Genomic DNA, 16,176 nt, shown 5'->3' with positions numbered 1-16,176 from the left:
GTCGTGCCTCCATTACTGATGGTGCAGTGGAGGACTTGTGAAGCTTCAGTTCCAGCTTCAGTCATTTGGTCACTCCCTTCAGAAGGACTGGAATTTCTCTCTCCTTCTTTTAAACAGAGATAGTCCCTATTTTCTAAGCAAAAATACCTAGTTTTTTTCTGTGTTATAAGGAAGAAGGAAAACTCCACTGCTGCTATTTAAAATTAAACTTCATGCTGAACATTAACTAATCTTAAAAGTCATTAAGATAGACAACAAACTGTGATAGTTTGGATGAAGAGGCCTTTAAAAAGGAAGAAGACTTTCAGTATCTCTTTAGAACAGACATAGTGGAATCGTTTGTCATGAAGACCGAATCTGAACTGATACATGTAGGAACATGAGAAGACTGTCCAACTGCAAACCAGCAACAGGAAAGCAGTTAAGCACTAGCAAAAAAAAGACAGAGCTAATTCTTTACATTACCTGCAGAGGTATAATGAATTATTATACCTGTGAATTATAAAGGCTCCTTAACTACCAGCTAAACAAATGCAAACCTTTAAGGTAGACCAGAATTTCCTTTACCATGCATATTGATTCTTCCTACCACAAGGGTCTAAACCACAAAGATCTATTGAAAGCCACTTTACTGAGTGAGAAAATTAGGATGCAAAATAAACAGTTTGTTTAGAAGAAGTTGATCCCATTTATGGATACAAATGAGAATAATCCCCTCATTTTTAAAAAACACAACTTTCCTTTATATGCTTTACACGTCTTCAGGCCAGAGAGCAGCGTGTTTTGCAGGTCTTGTGACTGTACAAGGCGTATTAATCATAACCACTGGTCAACAGATTGTAGCCCTCTGACCTTTGAGTCACATTTCTTTGGAGCATATATTATTTATGCACAAATGTCCTAAAGTCAGCTCTGGACCTTATTTCTTCCTTCAGTTTGAGAGACACTGGCTCCTCCTGCCTCATATACCTGGCCCAAGAGAAGGCGAGAGTAGAAGGACACACAGCTCTAGCAAGTAAATGAGAAGACCTTGAGAGCTGTCCTTCTCCAGAGGATCAGTTTTGTGACACATGACAGGTTGATTAACACTGCTCTGTCAGCAGCCAGCTTACCTTGGCAATATCGTACATGATTGAGATTTTAAATTCCCAGTCCATGAAGGTGCCGTCAGGGTAGGAGATTTTATCATTTAAAACATCCTGTCAAGAGAAGAAAAGAATAGTTTTAATCTGCATCAGAGAAAAGGCAGAAGATGAGATATGAGCACCTAAATCGCACAGCCTTTCAACCAGTGACTAAAAGAGGTAGCCCTTCATTTTTATAGGGAGTACATGCACGAGGATGGGAGTTGACTCAGAAAACAGGGAATATAAGCTATGTTTTAGGCTTACACAGAGCTAGAAAAGTGGAGACTCCAGCAAAGAGGTTTTTGTGTAATTAAAGGTAAATTGGGACTCTGTTCTTAAAGCTGAGTTTTTAATAGAGGAAACAGAAATGGGCAAGGGGAGATTCAAGAGCAAAGGAGAGGAATTTCTCTGTTCTGTGCTCATAGTCCATTTCCTACCCATTTACTTATGGCCTTATAAATTCAAAGTAGAATAAAGTTCCTTATTCTTAAAGTGCCAGTCATTTACAGTTCTTCCAGCCCCTATGATTTCCATTGCCAGTTTACAAGAAAAGAACTAGAGATAGAGCTGTCATTTTGCTATCTTGCTGTGAGTTTGTTCTAGAGATCACTGCTACTGATGAGAGTCTTTGTATGCACTCGGAAGAAGACACAATGTGTGCCTGCAGATGAGCTGATGCAACCATTACTTCATGATTAGCACTGAAATAATACTGGTAGTAATAAACCATAAATCTTTCCATAACATTTGCCAGGCATCAATTTACCAGCAAAAATTAAGGGTTGCTGTCTCTTACAGCATAGGATTTGCCATATTCCACCCTCAACTGTTTGTCACTTGTGAATACATTCTTTTCACTACCCTTCCACACTCTGGGGGCACCATGGGGCATCACCACAAGGGCATCAGCAGAGACAACAGCTTCAGCTTGTAAAATAAAGAAAAAGCTATATCCTATACATTTCCAATAGAGGACACAATAAAAATACTGGCTATAATAAAAGTGTTGCTGTTGCCCAGGCAGAGCTCTGCCTGTACATTTCCTTGCCTGTACGCACCTCATCAAACTGATGGCAGCAGCACCTGGAGAAGACTGGAGAGAATCAAGGAAAGGAGAGGGAAGTCTGAGTCAGAAACCTGACACCCCTTGCTCAGTCCATGGCTGCTGCATGAGTGCCAGAGACAGAGATGGAGATTTTTTTTCTTACTTTGATAATTTCAAGGTGGAAGGAGACCTGCAAAATTCTTTACCCGCAGAGAACCTCTTTCGCAGTACTCAATCACTCCAAAGATCATGGTGTCTATCTTCACAGTGCCATAGAACTTGGTCAGGTTGTAATAATCAATCTGTAGGAGCTAGAGCAGAAACATTGCGTTTATTTCCAAAGCAATTATTGTCTGTACAGAAACACAGGTCAAGGATACTTGTGTGACTTGGCTTTTTATCTCAGGCCCTGATAAGATGTAAGAGTTTCTTTTAAACCAGTGTGTACTAAAGCACCGTGTGAAGTACTTGAAGACATTTGTCATTCCAGAGCCTTCTGGATTAGGGAGATAAGAGTGGTTGCTGTTGGATAGTGCAACTTAATTCCAGAACCCACTATAGTTTCCATTACTGTCTCTCCACTCAAATCTCCCAATTGACCAGAATAGCCATTATGAGTGGTAGAATGTTGTGAATCAGTCAGTAAATGAGCAAGTAATAAAAATTTAATGATACTGCATAATATTATGGACTTTGTCCATGTATATAGAAAACTGTTGTTTGCTTTGAGGGTTTTTTTAGAGCTTATTGAATTCACAGCATAGCTGTGTTGCGTAAAAAGGAAAGCTATTCATTCAAGAAAGATGTAGTGCTGCAGCCAAATTCATTTCTCACGTTGGAAGAGTCTGTATGCACAAGTCAGCAGAGAGTTACTTTCATTAAATCAAAGCTGCACTTGGCATTCAATGATGAGATTTAACTACAACATTCCGCTACTAATGAATTAGCATGGCATGAGCAAAAAGAGTGCATTGCCTTTTAGCACCAGCTATAAAAAATTATTTAGCAAGGCTGTATGACAGAGCATGAATTACTTCATTCATCCTCAACTTCACTAGCACGCAATTCAGGCTCTTAACCAATGATGAGATCACACAGAGTGAAAGTTCAAGCAATATGCTTTGAGGAACTCATTACCCATCCACCTCACAAACATGCACAAGCGTATTGCTGTTGGAGTTGACAATGGAAAGCACCGACTTCACTCCTAAGCTCCATACCACCCTGCAGTGTCCAGTTGCTATGCGCAGCAGTTACCTTGTTCAGTTCTATTTTTTGCTTCTCTGTGAAATTACCATCACTGTTCTTGAGATCCTTTAAGATCACCACCTGAAGAAAAAATAACAATGGAAAAACCCCATAGGTTTAGTACAACAGCAATTCATCCTTCTTTTACAAGAAATGTCCATGCAAATAAGTACTTCAGAAACATCTGCTTACTGCTTCACTGTTGGAGTTTATCAGCTAGTAAGCAACAGAGTTCTATTTCCTTCAAAAGATTCACCCAGTAGAGAGGAACTATTTAGAACTGTCAATGATGCAAATTTTAACTCTACATGAACATATCTCCATCAGGCTCTACTAGTTGTACAAGTATTGTCATGTAAATTGCTTGTCCTCTGTTCATCCATTAATCTCCTCAGTACCAAAATGTATCAGATTTGTGATCCTTGTGCTTCTGTACTTCTGGACTAGGCTAAGGGATCAGTAAACAAAATGCACCTAATATGGAATAAATGGCTTGTTCCTCTCATAAGATCAAGCCATTTTGCAAAAGTCTCTGGAAAGGAATGACCTCCTCACAGAAAGAGCCCTCCTTAACTGAGGAAGGGAGCGTGGACACTGTAGTCAGGTTACCTTCTTGTCATATTTGCCTTGGCGCAGCCTCTGGGTGGTGTCACGCCTCTTATCTTCATCGATCTGAGAACAAAGAAGAATAATTAACTTACAATTGTCACCTACTCCCCATATGGTAGGTCCAGAGAAGTAGTATCAATGTGTGCCCCACAGAGAAGCATAAGCCTGCCTCTCTAGGGAGTGCCACTGCATGCCACATGAAAGTGTGGGATGCCCCTGCCACTCCCATGGCTGCCAAGGCCTCTGGCTTTCATGCTCTTGGGCATTACAGAGGCATAGCAAAGCACAGGGAAATAATTTGTAACAGTGGTGGTGTGGAAGAGACTGGAAATCAATATCCAGCCTTTTCCCTCATCACAAAATGAATTTTAGTGTTGGAAAAGATATATTCTGTTAGAGAGCAATAGACAGAGAATAATCTCTCTTTCTTCAGTGCAGCAAGAGTTAAAGAATAAAAAAGGAAATGATTTTAACACATCCTAGTTCTACCAGAGCCATACATTGCCTGAACTATAGTCAGAGCTTGCCAACATCCCAGCATCAATTGTCTTCAGAAGACAGAATCCAAGCCACTTCTTCGAGCTTCATGCTTCTCTTACCTTCAAACTAACATGACTTGTCTCACCAGTCTCCAGAGGCAAGATTTCCTCAGGCGGTATATGGGACCATTTCTTCCACCGACGCGCATTATCTCTCCTGTACTTCCTGAGAAACAAGAAAACACGTTCAAAATATGCTCCCAGTGAACCAAAAACCGCAGCAGGATATTAGGTCAGGGAAGCTTCCAGTGTCAGGATGACACAAGGATGGATTGTCAGGTAGGCAAGCTTGAGCACAAGCCCTGTGGCTCTTGTACAGCTTTCCACTTTGAGGCTGCTCTAATTTCTCTAGCTTTGGGAAAGTCTAGATGCTCATTCAATTCCACAGACACAGCAGAAAAACAAAATAGATTTAGCACAACAACTGCTAGGCAGTTTTCAGAGTCTCAAGGGAGGTCAGAACAATTTAAAGCACAAAGAGCCGTCTGGATTTTATATAGTCTTCTCCTCTGTGTTATTGAATGTACTTTGATGGGAGGCCCCACAAGGAAATGCAAGCCAAAGGAAGTCCTGGCATCAATGCTGCATGCTAAGAGCTGGTGCGAATACAATGCCAAGAGGAGATAGCAACAGTGACGAGATGCCTTTTTGTGGATGTGCCTTGTATTCTGCACATCTTGTAAAAATGAAGAGTGAGCCCTCGGAACAGGGAGAACTGTTGTCTCCCTTGCAGAAGTTCAGAGCAGACACTGTCTTGTCTTAGAAAAAAGCTGCAAGAAGACTAGGACTGATCAAACTACCCACTTACCCATGCAAGTCCTTACTCTATCAAAAAACCCACAGGACTGAATGGAGAGTCTGCAGGGAATCCCAACACCAATGAGTGTTGCAAATGGAAGAACCCATGGCATCAAGTAACAACACAAATAGTCCCCGTTCCAATATATTTTAACTCACATATATACATGAGAAGAGAGATCAGTAAGCGTCATAAGAGCTATTTTTCTCAGTTCAGTCTCATAAGCTGTGTTGTTTCACCAGGATGCGCTGCAGTTTAAACTGATATCAGCTGGTGATTAAGTACATACCAAACTGAATGAAAATCTGCTAGGTCTAATATTTAGTTATGTGGTTTTCAGGACTTTGTCTTCTTCCTTAGCAGTCAAAACTACACATAGAAGTGTGGGATAGTTCAAATATCCTAGAAACTTGGGAGATAAAGAGGGAATAATGAGGCAATTTGTTAATTTTCATGCCTGAGTTTCTCTTCTCCTCTGCTTGTTAGGGGACGATCTTTGGTAGCAATTATAGCTGAGAAGTTTGCTGTTATTTCAACACTAAAAAGGGCAAGCTTCTTATAAATAAAATACTCAGGAATCTTTTCTTTTGATGCTTGGGAATATTACAGTTCTATGTATACAATAATAGCCTAAAAAGAATTGTTAGATTTTATGCATTATAAAAAATACAGAAAAGTGCAGAACCTCTTACAAGTTCAAACTGCCTCTATACAAACTTCTATCAGTTTTCATGGCCATTACAAACTTTGCCCGTCTGCTTGTATGTTAGTGCTCAGACAAGGCAAAGATTAACTCCTTCATTTCTCGAGTACAACTGGATGTGTAAGAGTTGTATACCTTCATCTCTAATTTTTCCCCCATGAAAAGCTTTAGTTAGCAAGGCAGATTAGTCCATTCAAAATAAGATAGTCTGGTTAGTATCTGTTTCTAAACCAAGTTTTCTTAAGATCTGAGTTTCTCCCTTTAGAAAAAGTTCTCTGATATATAGCAAAGAGGGTTGCTGAGTTGCTGAAAACAGATGCACAGATAAGACAATTTTTTAAAATACGAAAGAAAAACATGTACTTTGGAAATTGGGTGGCATTTCTTCCAGCAAAAGGAGATATCATTGATTTCTATTTCTTCTTTTTCCATCATGATAAAGCTGAATTGTGTTATACTTATGTAAAACTTATGTATATGTATTGTAACTGTTACAAAAGTCAGTATCTGAGAAGCTGGACTGAGTTAGAGGAAACTGAAAGACAGGATGGATCCATGTAATGAAAATACCAAAAGCCTCATGGTGTTTTAACTCCTACAGTGACTTAAGACAAATCTCTCCTTCTAGATTGAACTTCTATGTCACCAATAGGTTGAAGAAACACAAGCGAACCCTACATAAGCTAAAGATAGGCAATAAGTGGAAAAGGTCTAAAGATTGATCTGAGACATTATGTTTATGTGTATGTAAAAGAATCAGAGCTTCTTAGCAGAGGCAAAAAACTCTATAGATGTAGCCTTGCCACATCTTCTCCCTTGATTATTGACATAACAATGCTATGGACAAACACTACTGAGCATATACTAGAGTTCACACTGAGGGCAATCACCCAGGTATGCAAGTTAAACTAATGAATGGCTCTTCTAGGAGAGATCAAAGGCATTGCCCTAGGAGGAAAACCATCCAAGGACAAACAGAGAGCCAAAGGGGTTGTTACCTTAGAATCAGCAAAGAAATGATCAGAACCAGAATCACAATTCCAGTGAGTGTAAAGACAGCAATTGTCAAGATGTGTGGGCCTGCAGAAGAGAAAAATTGAAAAATAAGCAACTTGACAAAGGACACTGAAAAATAATGTTATATTTTAGAAATTACCCCCACCCACAGATGTGCAAGTCACAGTAGCTGAGCAGGGGTATCTTTTGGTGACATCCAAATTTAGAAGCATTGGTCAAGCCTGTCATTGGCTAGAGATGACACATGCTTGCCTCTTCACTGTGTGACCAGAGCAGTGCAGTCTTATATCCCCACCTGAGGCATAGCCATGCTCTAGAGGCACCCAGGTGGGAGGAAGGTGAATTTAACAGCACTAAATCTCACATCGGCTCAGCAGCAGAGTTTCCAGGTGTTCTCTTTAAAAACAATCTAGGATAGGCAAGGAATAAAGCTGACTTTTCTTAGTGACCGCTTTTTTTAAAAAGGAAGCAGCCAAATTTCTCCTTTCAAAAAGTTCCTAAGAGTGGATGGTGGAGGCAAACCTTGGGTACGACTCTCTGAAGGACAGGGATATAGATGGGATAAGCAGCTGACTATTTGAAATCAGAGTCACTAGCAGGCAAGAAATATATTCCCTCACCATACGCAGGGCTTAATGCAAAATAGGCTTCTCACTGCCTTTGTTGGATAAGGTTTTCTCTGAACTACAGGTTTTTTTCCCTACAATTTTTCTCATTAAACAAAATACTCAGTGATGGCTTTCTGATTTCAGGCTTTGTAACGTGTGTCTTTTCTTTTCCAGTCCTACTGGGTACCCACCCAGCGAGAAAAACATGTCACTTAACAGCAGATTTTCCACAACTACCCATACCTTTGTCTACCCACACCTTTGTCATGCAAAGTCTTTACTGATAGACAGAATTTACTTCAAGATGAGATACACCCGAAGACCACAGCTTCCACACAAAATTTCAACTGATACGGGGTACAGCCACTTGTGGATGTGAGAGACATTTCTCACGAGAACTTGTTATTCAAGAAGAGGTCAAGATGAAAATTATGGTACAGCTTTTAACATACACAAACTTTTAAACGTTTTGCCCCTGGGCTCCCTCTTTATTGGCCCAGGTTTTTTTAAATGATTCTGTGGTTGCTGTAAGACAGAGCTTTGGAGACTGTGGACTTGTTTCTAAACATGTGTGCAGACAATGTGATGTGATGACAAGTGGTACTGAGTGGACTCTACTCTTCAATATTAAATTTGTCTGCTATAGAAGGAAAATAATTTGGTGCAGCACAAAGCCAGATTAATGTCCTTGGAAGCTGCATAATGCCAAACAATTTGATAATCAGGCTGTTCAGGCATCTGAGGACTTAGACCCCAAATCACAGAGCACACAAGGGTCCCAGTCCCCAGCACACAAGCAGAACTGGAGAAGCAGGGAACTGATTATTTAAGGTTGTAATTGTCTTACTCTGGAAAAGCCATCTAAAGCCTGTGTTCTGTCAGTTCTTGGAGCTCATGGGTACTGGGAAGGAAAGTTGTGGCCACCAAGTTCTTTTGAAGAGTAAGAGGCCATTAGTGCAGATCTTTGTTTGGTGACCACACACCTAGATTGTACCTACTGTACTGAGCAAGTCTCTGAGGCAAAGAAAGCAGAGGAGAATATATAGTTTTGCAGATTGCCATGTTGGTTATGGATCGTGAAAGAGCTGAGCTACTCAGTCTTACTGAGGCTACTGCACGTCTTGCCCAGCGACAGAAATAAAGGCACGCAAAAAAATCATCAAGTGTAAAATTAATTAATACATAAAAACAAGAAGACACATACTAGCTGCCTCCAGAATCAAACACCAGCTGCACAGGGATTTTTAACATACCAATGTGTCTGTATCTGGTACAGAATCCAGTTTAGGAACTCTGGATTTTGGACCCAGCTTTCTGGCCTTGATTTTTTTTTCCTCTCTGTGTATCCCATCTTCCCACCTTCTTTCTGTGCGTTCATCCCAACAAGTGTTATGGCCTCCTAGTACTTTAGTGTGCCCAGGTAGCCAAGAAGGTCAATGGCATCCTGACCTGTATAAAAAATAGTGTGACCAGCAGGACCAAGGAGGTGATTGTCCCCTTGTGCTCAGCTCTGGTGAGGCTGCATGTCGAATACTGTGTCTAGTTCTGGGCCCCTCACTATCAGAAGGACATGGAGGTGTTGGAGCGTGTTCAGAGACAGGCAACAAAGCTGGTGAAGGGTCTAGAGAACAAGTCTTATGAGGGGCAACTGAGGGAGCTGGGGATGTTTAGCCTAGAGAAGAGGAGTCTGAGAGGAGATATGATCAGTCTCTACAACTACCTTAATGGAAGTTGTGGTAACATGGGGATTGATCTCTTCTCTCCAGTAATGAATAATAGAACATGAGGAAATGGATTTAAGTTGCACCAGGGAAGGTTTCGTTGGACATTAAGAAGAACTTTTTCATTGAGAGGGATATTAAGCATTGGAACAGGTTGCCCAGGGAGGTGATGGAGTCACCAACCTTCTGGATATTCAAAAGACACATAGATGAAGTACTGAGGGATATGGTTTAGTGGAGGGCTTGGCAGTCTGAAGTGATTGGTTGGAATCAATGATCATAAAGGTTTTTTCCAACTGTAACAATTCTATGATTCTATTGGTCTAATGCTCTCCATTTCAAACTGTCAGTAATACTGTTTCCCTCCAACAGTGAAAGACATTAAATTCTCACTGTAAAAAGATATATACATGAGAATGTGCAAAGCCATTGCCTACGAATTCTCTAAAACTTAAGCTTTGTGAGTGGTGGCTTGCAGCTCATCAATCAGCAGGTTGCAGCAGTGTATGGAAGCGCTGTGGGGCCGCAGTTTCCCGTTCCTGAGGCTCTGCTACCACCTCGTGGCACTTAGTATTATAACACACAAAGGGAGCGTATCGCAAATTAACCCCTTTCAGCTCCTCTGGAACCAGAAACGTTTGTGTGCTGAAGGCTGACCTTATCCGTGTTTAGAATGAGGGTTTAAACTTTCAGAATAAGGGTAAAATGTGAATGAGGCCCCTCTTGTAAGGGGTTCCAGGAGGCAGGAGGGTAGCACAACCAGGCCAGCTGTTCTCAATTACAGCTTAGGAAGGAGCAGGGTTCTAGTTGCTGTGTTTGTTTGCCTCCCTGGAGGAAAAAGAAATGTTTCTGGTTGGAAAGTTTTGACTGTCTTTGACAGTACTTAAATTTACTTAAGTTGCCCTTTGGGAGTAAATATTTCTTTATAATCGCACTGAAGGAAGGTTTATTTAAAAAAAAAAGAAAGTGAAAACAAAATAATCAAGTGCCTGTGGGAGTTAGTTTTACTTTGATTTAGTCTAGCTTAGCCACAAAGTCAGGCCTTTGTTAAGCACTGAATATTAAGCTCCTAGTTTGTAGACACTGGGTTTCTACAATTGCCAATTTTATTTTTTTTCCTTGGGCAGTAGCTTCAAACAAGGAGGTACTCAGGAGAATGATTTAAAGATATAGAGGTCCTCTGACAATACAGTGTGTTATAAGGACTGAGGGATGCTTGAGAATGGGACTGGAGCCACTCTGAGAATACTGGGGCCAAGCAGCAAGACCATACTGGAGTGTGTCCAAAGAAGAGCAGCAAAGCTGGTGAAGAGAGTCTGGAGAACAAGTCTTATGAGGAATGGCTGAGGGAACTGGGGTTGTTTAGCCTGGAGAAGAGGAGGCTGAGGGGAGACATGATCACTTTCTACAACTACCTGAAAGGAGGTTGTAGAGAGCTGGAGGGCAGTCTCTCCTCCCAAGTAATGAGTGATGGGACAAGAGGAAATGGCCTCAAGTTGCACCATGGGAGGTTTAGATTGGAGATGACAAAGAACTTTTTAACTGAGAGGGTTGTTGAGCACTGGAAGGGGCTGCCCAGGGAGGTGGTGCAGTCACCATCACCAGAGATACTTAAAAGCCGTGTATATGAGGTGCTTGGGGACATGGTTTACCAGTGGGATTGGCAGTATTAGGTTAATGGTTGGACTCAATATTAAAGATCTTTTCCAACCAAACAATTGTTTGATTGTTTGAAGCTCCCTGAATCTATATGGTCCTGTATTCTCTCCTCAGCTCGTTGTAGTCTTCGCAACAACAATGACAAAGGGGCAAGCAGAAGCCACCATGGTGCATCAGACATACAGAAATGCAGCATCACATAACTTATCATAACCTTAATTTTTCCACCTTTTCCGGACAGTCTTTCAAACATTCCATACCACCACCACCTTCTAGTAAAGATTTTATATTCAGGAGCGACCTCTTGTAAAACATGCCCTGGTATTCTCCACAATCACTGGTATAACATGGAGTCTGTGAAGGACTTAGTAATGCCTAAAAAGACATGAAGGTTTAGAATTGGGCTGGATGCAGAGAATATGGGGGGCTGGGGAGAGAGAAGGAAAGGTGCTGTTCTGCCCCCAGCTCCACGTGTCACAGTGTGAAGATAGTGTGCCAGATTGCACAGCAGGGGCATCTTAAGACTGTGTGACTTCTCTTCGAAGGAGAGGTAGGTTTGATGGGGGTCTCACCAGTGCTTGGAGTATCACTGGGCAGCTTGTGGTTCCTCCAGACAAAATCTGGATTGGTAGTCATCACATCTGTCGTGTTCTTCTGAGTGTTGAAACACAGAAGAGGTATGAACTATGGGTGTAGGAGGGGAGAAATGCAGTCAGCAGCTATGCTCTCCTTCTTTTGTCCCTTGTTTAAACTACCCTTAATATATCGCCTAAACTCAATTTAATTCTTACTCTTCCTGTTACAGTGGTGCATTCTTCAGTTTAGTCATATATTTGGTTGCCATATCCTTCTTCATTCTTCCCTCTCTCTGAAAATAAATATATCTGTCCCACAAAATACAAGCTGCACTTCACTTACTGAATCACCAGCTGATATCAATCCTGTCAGTCTCCAGTATGCCTCTCATGACCCCCTCCTGGCAGGCACAGCACTCTTTGGCATGCCATCACTTCTGTTGTAGGTATTTTTATCATTCTTATGGAATAGTACAGGGCATTTTCTTTCTCTTATATATAAATGAGGCCGAACAGTTGCCCGCTGGACATACGTACGTGATTTGCAGTCGGTGGCGTGTACAGCAGGGTCATATTGCCATCAATGTCTCCATATTTGTCTAGAGTCACAGGCCCCAGTACACCTGCAGACACAAGGAATTAGTCAGATGGCTTGCATTCTCAGAAATATAAATATGTGTCAGGAAGGATGAGATAAATAAAAGGATTCCTGATGCTCGGGATATTTTTCTTCTTCATGTACATGCTAGAATACATATCAGCTTACTGTGGAGCTACCTCTCCCTTAATGGCATGCTATATTTTCTCTACAAAATCCAATAAAATGTGTTGAACTGACTGCACTGAAGAAAAAAATTCTCCCTCTAGCAACAGAAAAATATATTTGTCAGGTTTCTTCAGCATACCAAGCATGTCAGAGTAACCTTTCTTGAAGGGACCATTTTGGAAGTGAGAAGAGAAATTGCCTGTTTCCACCTGCAGTTTGAATCTATCAGCAAAAAAGGAAATATATGGATACTTCCACTCCCCTTACTTTTTTCAGAGGTACCTGCTTAGCTCTAATAATATTATTTTAACCTGATTCTTCTTCACTTTAACCTCCTGTCTCTGTATGTCAGAAAAAGTGCAGATTGAGAAGTTGCCTCTGTAGCACATTCCAAGGGTTTTTTAGAAATCAATATTCAGAGAATCATTATGTTTGGAAAAGACCTTTAAGATCATGGAATCCAAACACTAACCTAACACTAACAAGCCCATCACTAAACCGTGTCCCTCAGGCATGGAACTTTTAACTAAAAGGTAGAACTTCCTAAGTTCTCGGGCGGCTTGACTTTTCTCTCATGAAGTCAGTCATTTTGGCAAAAGTACAATCTTAGCCAATATCCACCAGTCCTGAAAGTCTCACCTTCATTTTTTTCTTTCTTTTCTTCAGGATTTTTTTTTTTTAACTTCAGATCGCTCTTTTGCTGCTGTCGCTATTTTTCCTGAAGTTCAGCAACATCAGGAATTACCTTGTCCCTTTTCACCTTGTGTTGAGTTTGTGTGGAGCCACTTTTTTCTTGGTGACAGGGTAAGGGGCTATACTACTGGCAGTTCTCAAAAATTCCCCTGGCTCTGAGTTGGATCCCACCTCCAGCCTGGCCAGGCCAAACTGGCACCTCTGCCATTACTATTTAAGAAGGGAAACATGCAGCACATAAGAGCAAGTTGATGAAGTGGGACAAGATGGAGGTGACCGTGGAGACCCTGCAGTCACAGAAGGAGGAGGGAAGGAAGAAGGTTCACCAGACCAGAGACTCCCCCAGCAGTCTGCAGGCAGAGCTGCTGCCCCCCCTGCAACCCACAGAGGGCAATGGCAGGACTAACAGTCACCAACAGCTCCGAGAGGACCCTGTGCCAGAGGGCCTGTCATTGCGCCCAGGTGGGCAGGAGCCTGTGTGAGCAAGCAGCCATGGCACAGGCCCTGCTGGAGTGCCTGAGGGACACAGAGATCCACATAGGAGGTGGAAAGAAGCTGCAGCCCTTGGGATGAATGCACGTCAGAGCGGCCCGGGCAGGGCTGTCTGGCCTGTGAGGGACCCTGCACTGGAGTCCATCTACCTAGAGGAGAGACAAGCAGCAGAACCCATTGGAACAGGACTGACTGCTCTCCCCATTCCCTGTCCCCCTACGCCATTGAGCGGGGAGGAAGTAAAGATACAGGGATCAGATGCCTGAGCCCAGGGAAGTGGGAAGGGTGGGGGGAAGTTGGTCTGAAAGGCCTGGTCATGGTTTTTATCATCATCCCACTCTGTTGTTTTCTGTTTGTTGTATTTTTGGATGGCAGATTAAATTGATTTTGTTTTCTTCCCCAAGTCAAGTAGTCTTGTCTTTTCTGCCCAAGACTGCAAGTGGTGAGTGAGCCCTCCCTGTCCTTAGGGATTCCCAAAGGCTCTCTTACTTTTCTTTTCCCCATCCCATGGAGAGGGGGAGGAGTGAGTAAGTGGCTGCTCATAGTTCTTTGCACCCAGATGGGCCAAAACCATGACATACCTCAAAAAATAATGGCAAGTTTATCATGATTCACCTTCTTAATATCAACATAAATATTGCATGAACTCCCTACTCTGCCAGCTTTCAGCATAATAAATAATTAAGGTGGTTTAACATCTTAAAGTTATAGGATTTTTTTTTAACTAAACATATAAGTAATGTGGAGCATTACAGTTCAAGGTTTATTTTGAGTAAGTAAAAAAGTTCATGCAATTTACCTTTCAAATTTAGAGTGAAACTGAAGAGATGGGTTAACTGATATTTGAAAAAGGATGCTGTCTCCAGGAGGAATTACAAAGCTGTATTTTGCTAGGTTTGAGATATGATGGTTAAAGTAAAGATAATCCTATAACCTCTTAGGCCATACTAGGAAAATCTGGGAAAATTCTACATGTGTTTGCTGAAAGCAGGTGAGACATAAACACACAGTTTTGAGTCATCATTTTGATACATGTCCCTGATATTTAGGGCCAGCTGTGATTTTGCTCACAGAGAGGTAGTGTTGTTACTTCTTTGTATAAGTCTTGCCTGTCGTTTCCTAATGATCAAATTCTAAGATTTTAAGCCCATGGCCTACAAAAGCCCACTGGTGCTAGGCAATCTGTGAGAGGAACAAGAAAGTTGACTAAAAAGAGACAACCATTTCTGAGTGGCGTACACTCACATTGCAGGCACCCAGGCCTGCAATGGCTTTGTAAACTGGAAAAAAAAGTTGAAACTACTTTATTAAAGCTTAGTTAACTGGTCTTCAGAGTAATTCTGAACATCAATCATATTTCATATGTACTAGCCTCAATTCAAGGCTAGACGTTTGGGGAAAAGCTTAGAAATGCCACTGTCATGAATTAACAACCTGAATGTCAGATAGTCTCTGGAGGAAGCATGGAGTCTGAAACTCACCTAAATGCTTCACTCTTCCAGCTCCTTTCTCATTTTCTAAATAGTCTCCATATTTAATCTAGTCTCCTAATGCGACAACAACTTCAGGTCCTAATCCCTGTCCTCCATCTCTGCTGGCTGAGAAGCTCTGTCTCTCCTCCTTCCCCCACCTCTCCTTTGGCAGCAATATTCTTTAAATGTGCTTTGTTGTTGGACTTGGTGATCTGTGGTTAGACTTTATGATCGTAAAGGTCTTTTCCAGCTGTAATGATTCCATGATTCTATGACTTGTACTTCAAGGTAGCAGGAAAAATGTAACAGCCCGCCTGTTACTAATTGCAGTGTTTCAAATGGTCATCATTTTGACTTTCTGCCTTTTCTGTGTTACATGCACTGAGGTGATTCTGCATGGCTGCTGTATAGTGCTTCTGCTAATGATGAAGATAACATGCTTGGAGGAAAAAAAATATAGAAAAAGAAAAAATAGGTATAAAAATCATTGAAGAGCTTGGACTTGTTTAATGTAGAAGTGACTTATCCTAAGATTGATTGCAAACAAGTTTCTTTCTCCTTATCAATTTAGTCAACCCTGCACAAGACTGTACTTTTTTTTACCTTCAAAAGTGATATTTCGGAATTCATTGATGAATCTGTGAGGTGACACTTGGTTGTTGGAGGAGACAAATTTCTTCAGAATATGTCCAAATAGCAAGACTGCATTAAAATAGCCAACAGCAAAGTCATCTTCCATCTAGAACAGAAAAAAAAAAAAAAAAGAAAAAGCTATTTGAGAAATCATGTTTCTGTCTTAAAGCTACAGACTTTATTTGCCAAAAACTCCATCATGGAAGACCAGAATGTGCTGAGCACTGAGTGAATAGATGCACAATGCCAGATCATCATTCTCATTTGGAAAAAAAAAAAAAGTAAAAAATATATCTTTGTGGTTTATGAAGACAGGGAGGGAGTGAAAATTTATAAGAGGCCAATATAAAACTCTGGCATGCTGATCCTGGCACAAAAGATTCAAGAAGTCCTGCATTGTAGGTTCTGGACAGGTCTGCTCAGTGATGCTCAAAGCCCCTGGCTTTGGATTAGAGGTATGAGCAAGTGAG

General features: G+C 41.4%; 1 protein-coding gene across 1 annotated transcript in view; it reads right to left on the bottom strand.

The window, feature by feature from the left end:
* GUCY2C (guanylate cyclase 2C) overlaps positions 1 to 16,176 on the bottom strand; it is a 44,434-nt gene that overhangs the window by 17,474 nt on the left and 10,784 nt on the right. Inside the window, exons 8-16 of the mRNA XM_010202461.2 lie at positions 15,677 to 15,812; positions 12,188 to 12,273; positions 11,648 to 11,759; positions 7,069 to 7,150; positions 4,629 to 4,734; positions 4,030 to 4,092; positions 3,430 to 3,501; positions 2,379 to 2,483; positions 1,113 to 1,199 (exon numbers count right to left, since the gene is read on the bottom strand). Of these exons, the coding sequence (XP_010200763.1) occupies positions 1,113 to 1,199; positions 2,379 to 2,483; positions 3,430 to 3,501; positions 4,030 to 4,092; positions 4,629 to 4,734; positions 7,069 to 7,150; positions 11,648 to 11,759; positions 12,188 to 12,273; positions 15,677 to 15,812 (849 nt within the window). The remainder of the gene's footprint in view (positions 1 to 1,112; positions 1,200 to 2,378; positions 2,484 to 3,429; positions 3,502 to 4,029; positions 4,093 to 4,628; positions 4,735 to 7,068; positions 7,151 to 11,647; positions 11,760 to 12,187; positions 12,274 to 15,676; positions 15,813 to 16,176) is intronic.

Source organism: Colius striatus, chromosome 1 (genome assembly GCF_028858725.1).
Source record: "Colius striatus isolate bColStr4 chromosome 1, bColStr4.1.hap1, whole genome shotgun sequence".
In the NCBI taxonomy this organism is placed as follows: domain Eukaryota; kingdom Metazoa; phylum Chordata; class Aves; order Coliiformes; family Coliidae; genus Colius; species Colius striatus.
The sequence above is the reverse complement of the archived record's forward strand: the minus strand, read 5'-3'. Positions and strand labels throughout refer to the sequence as shown.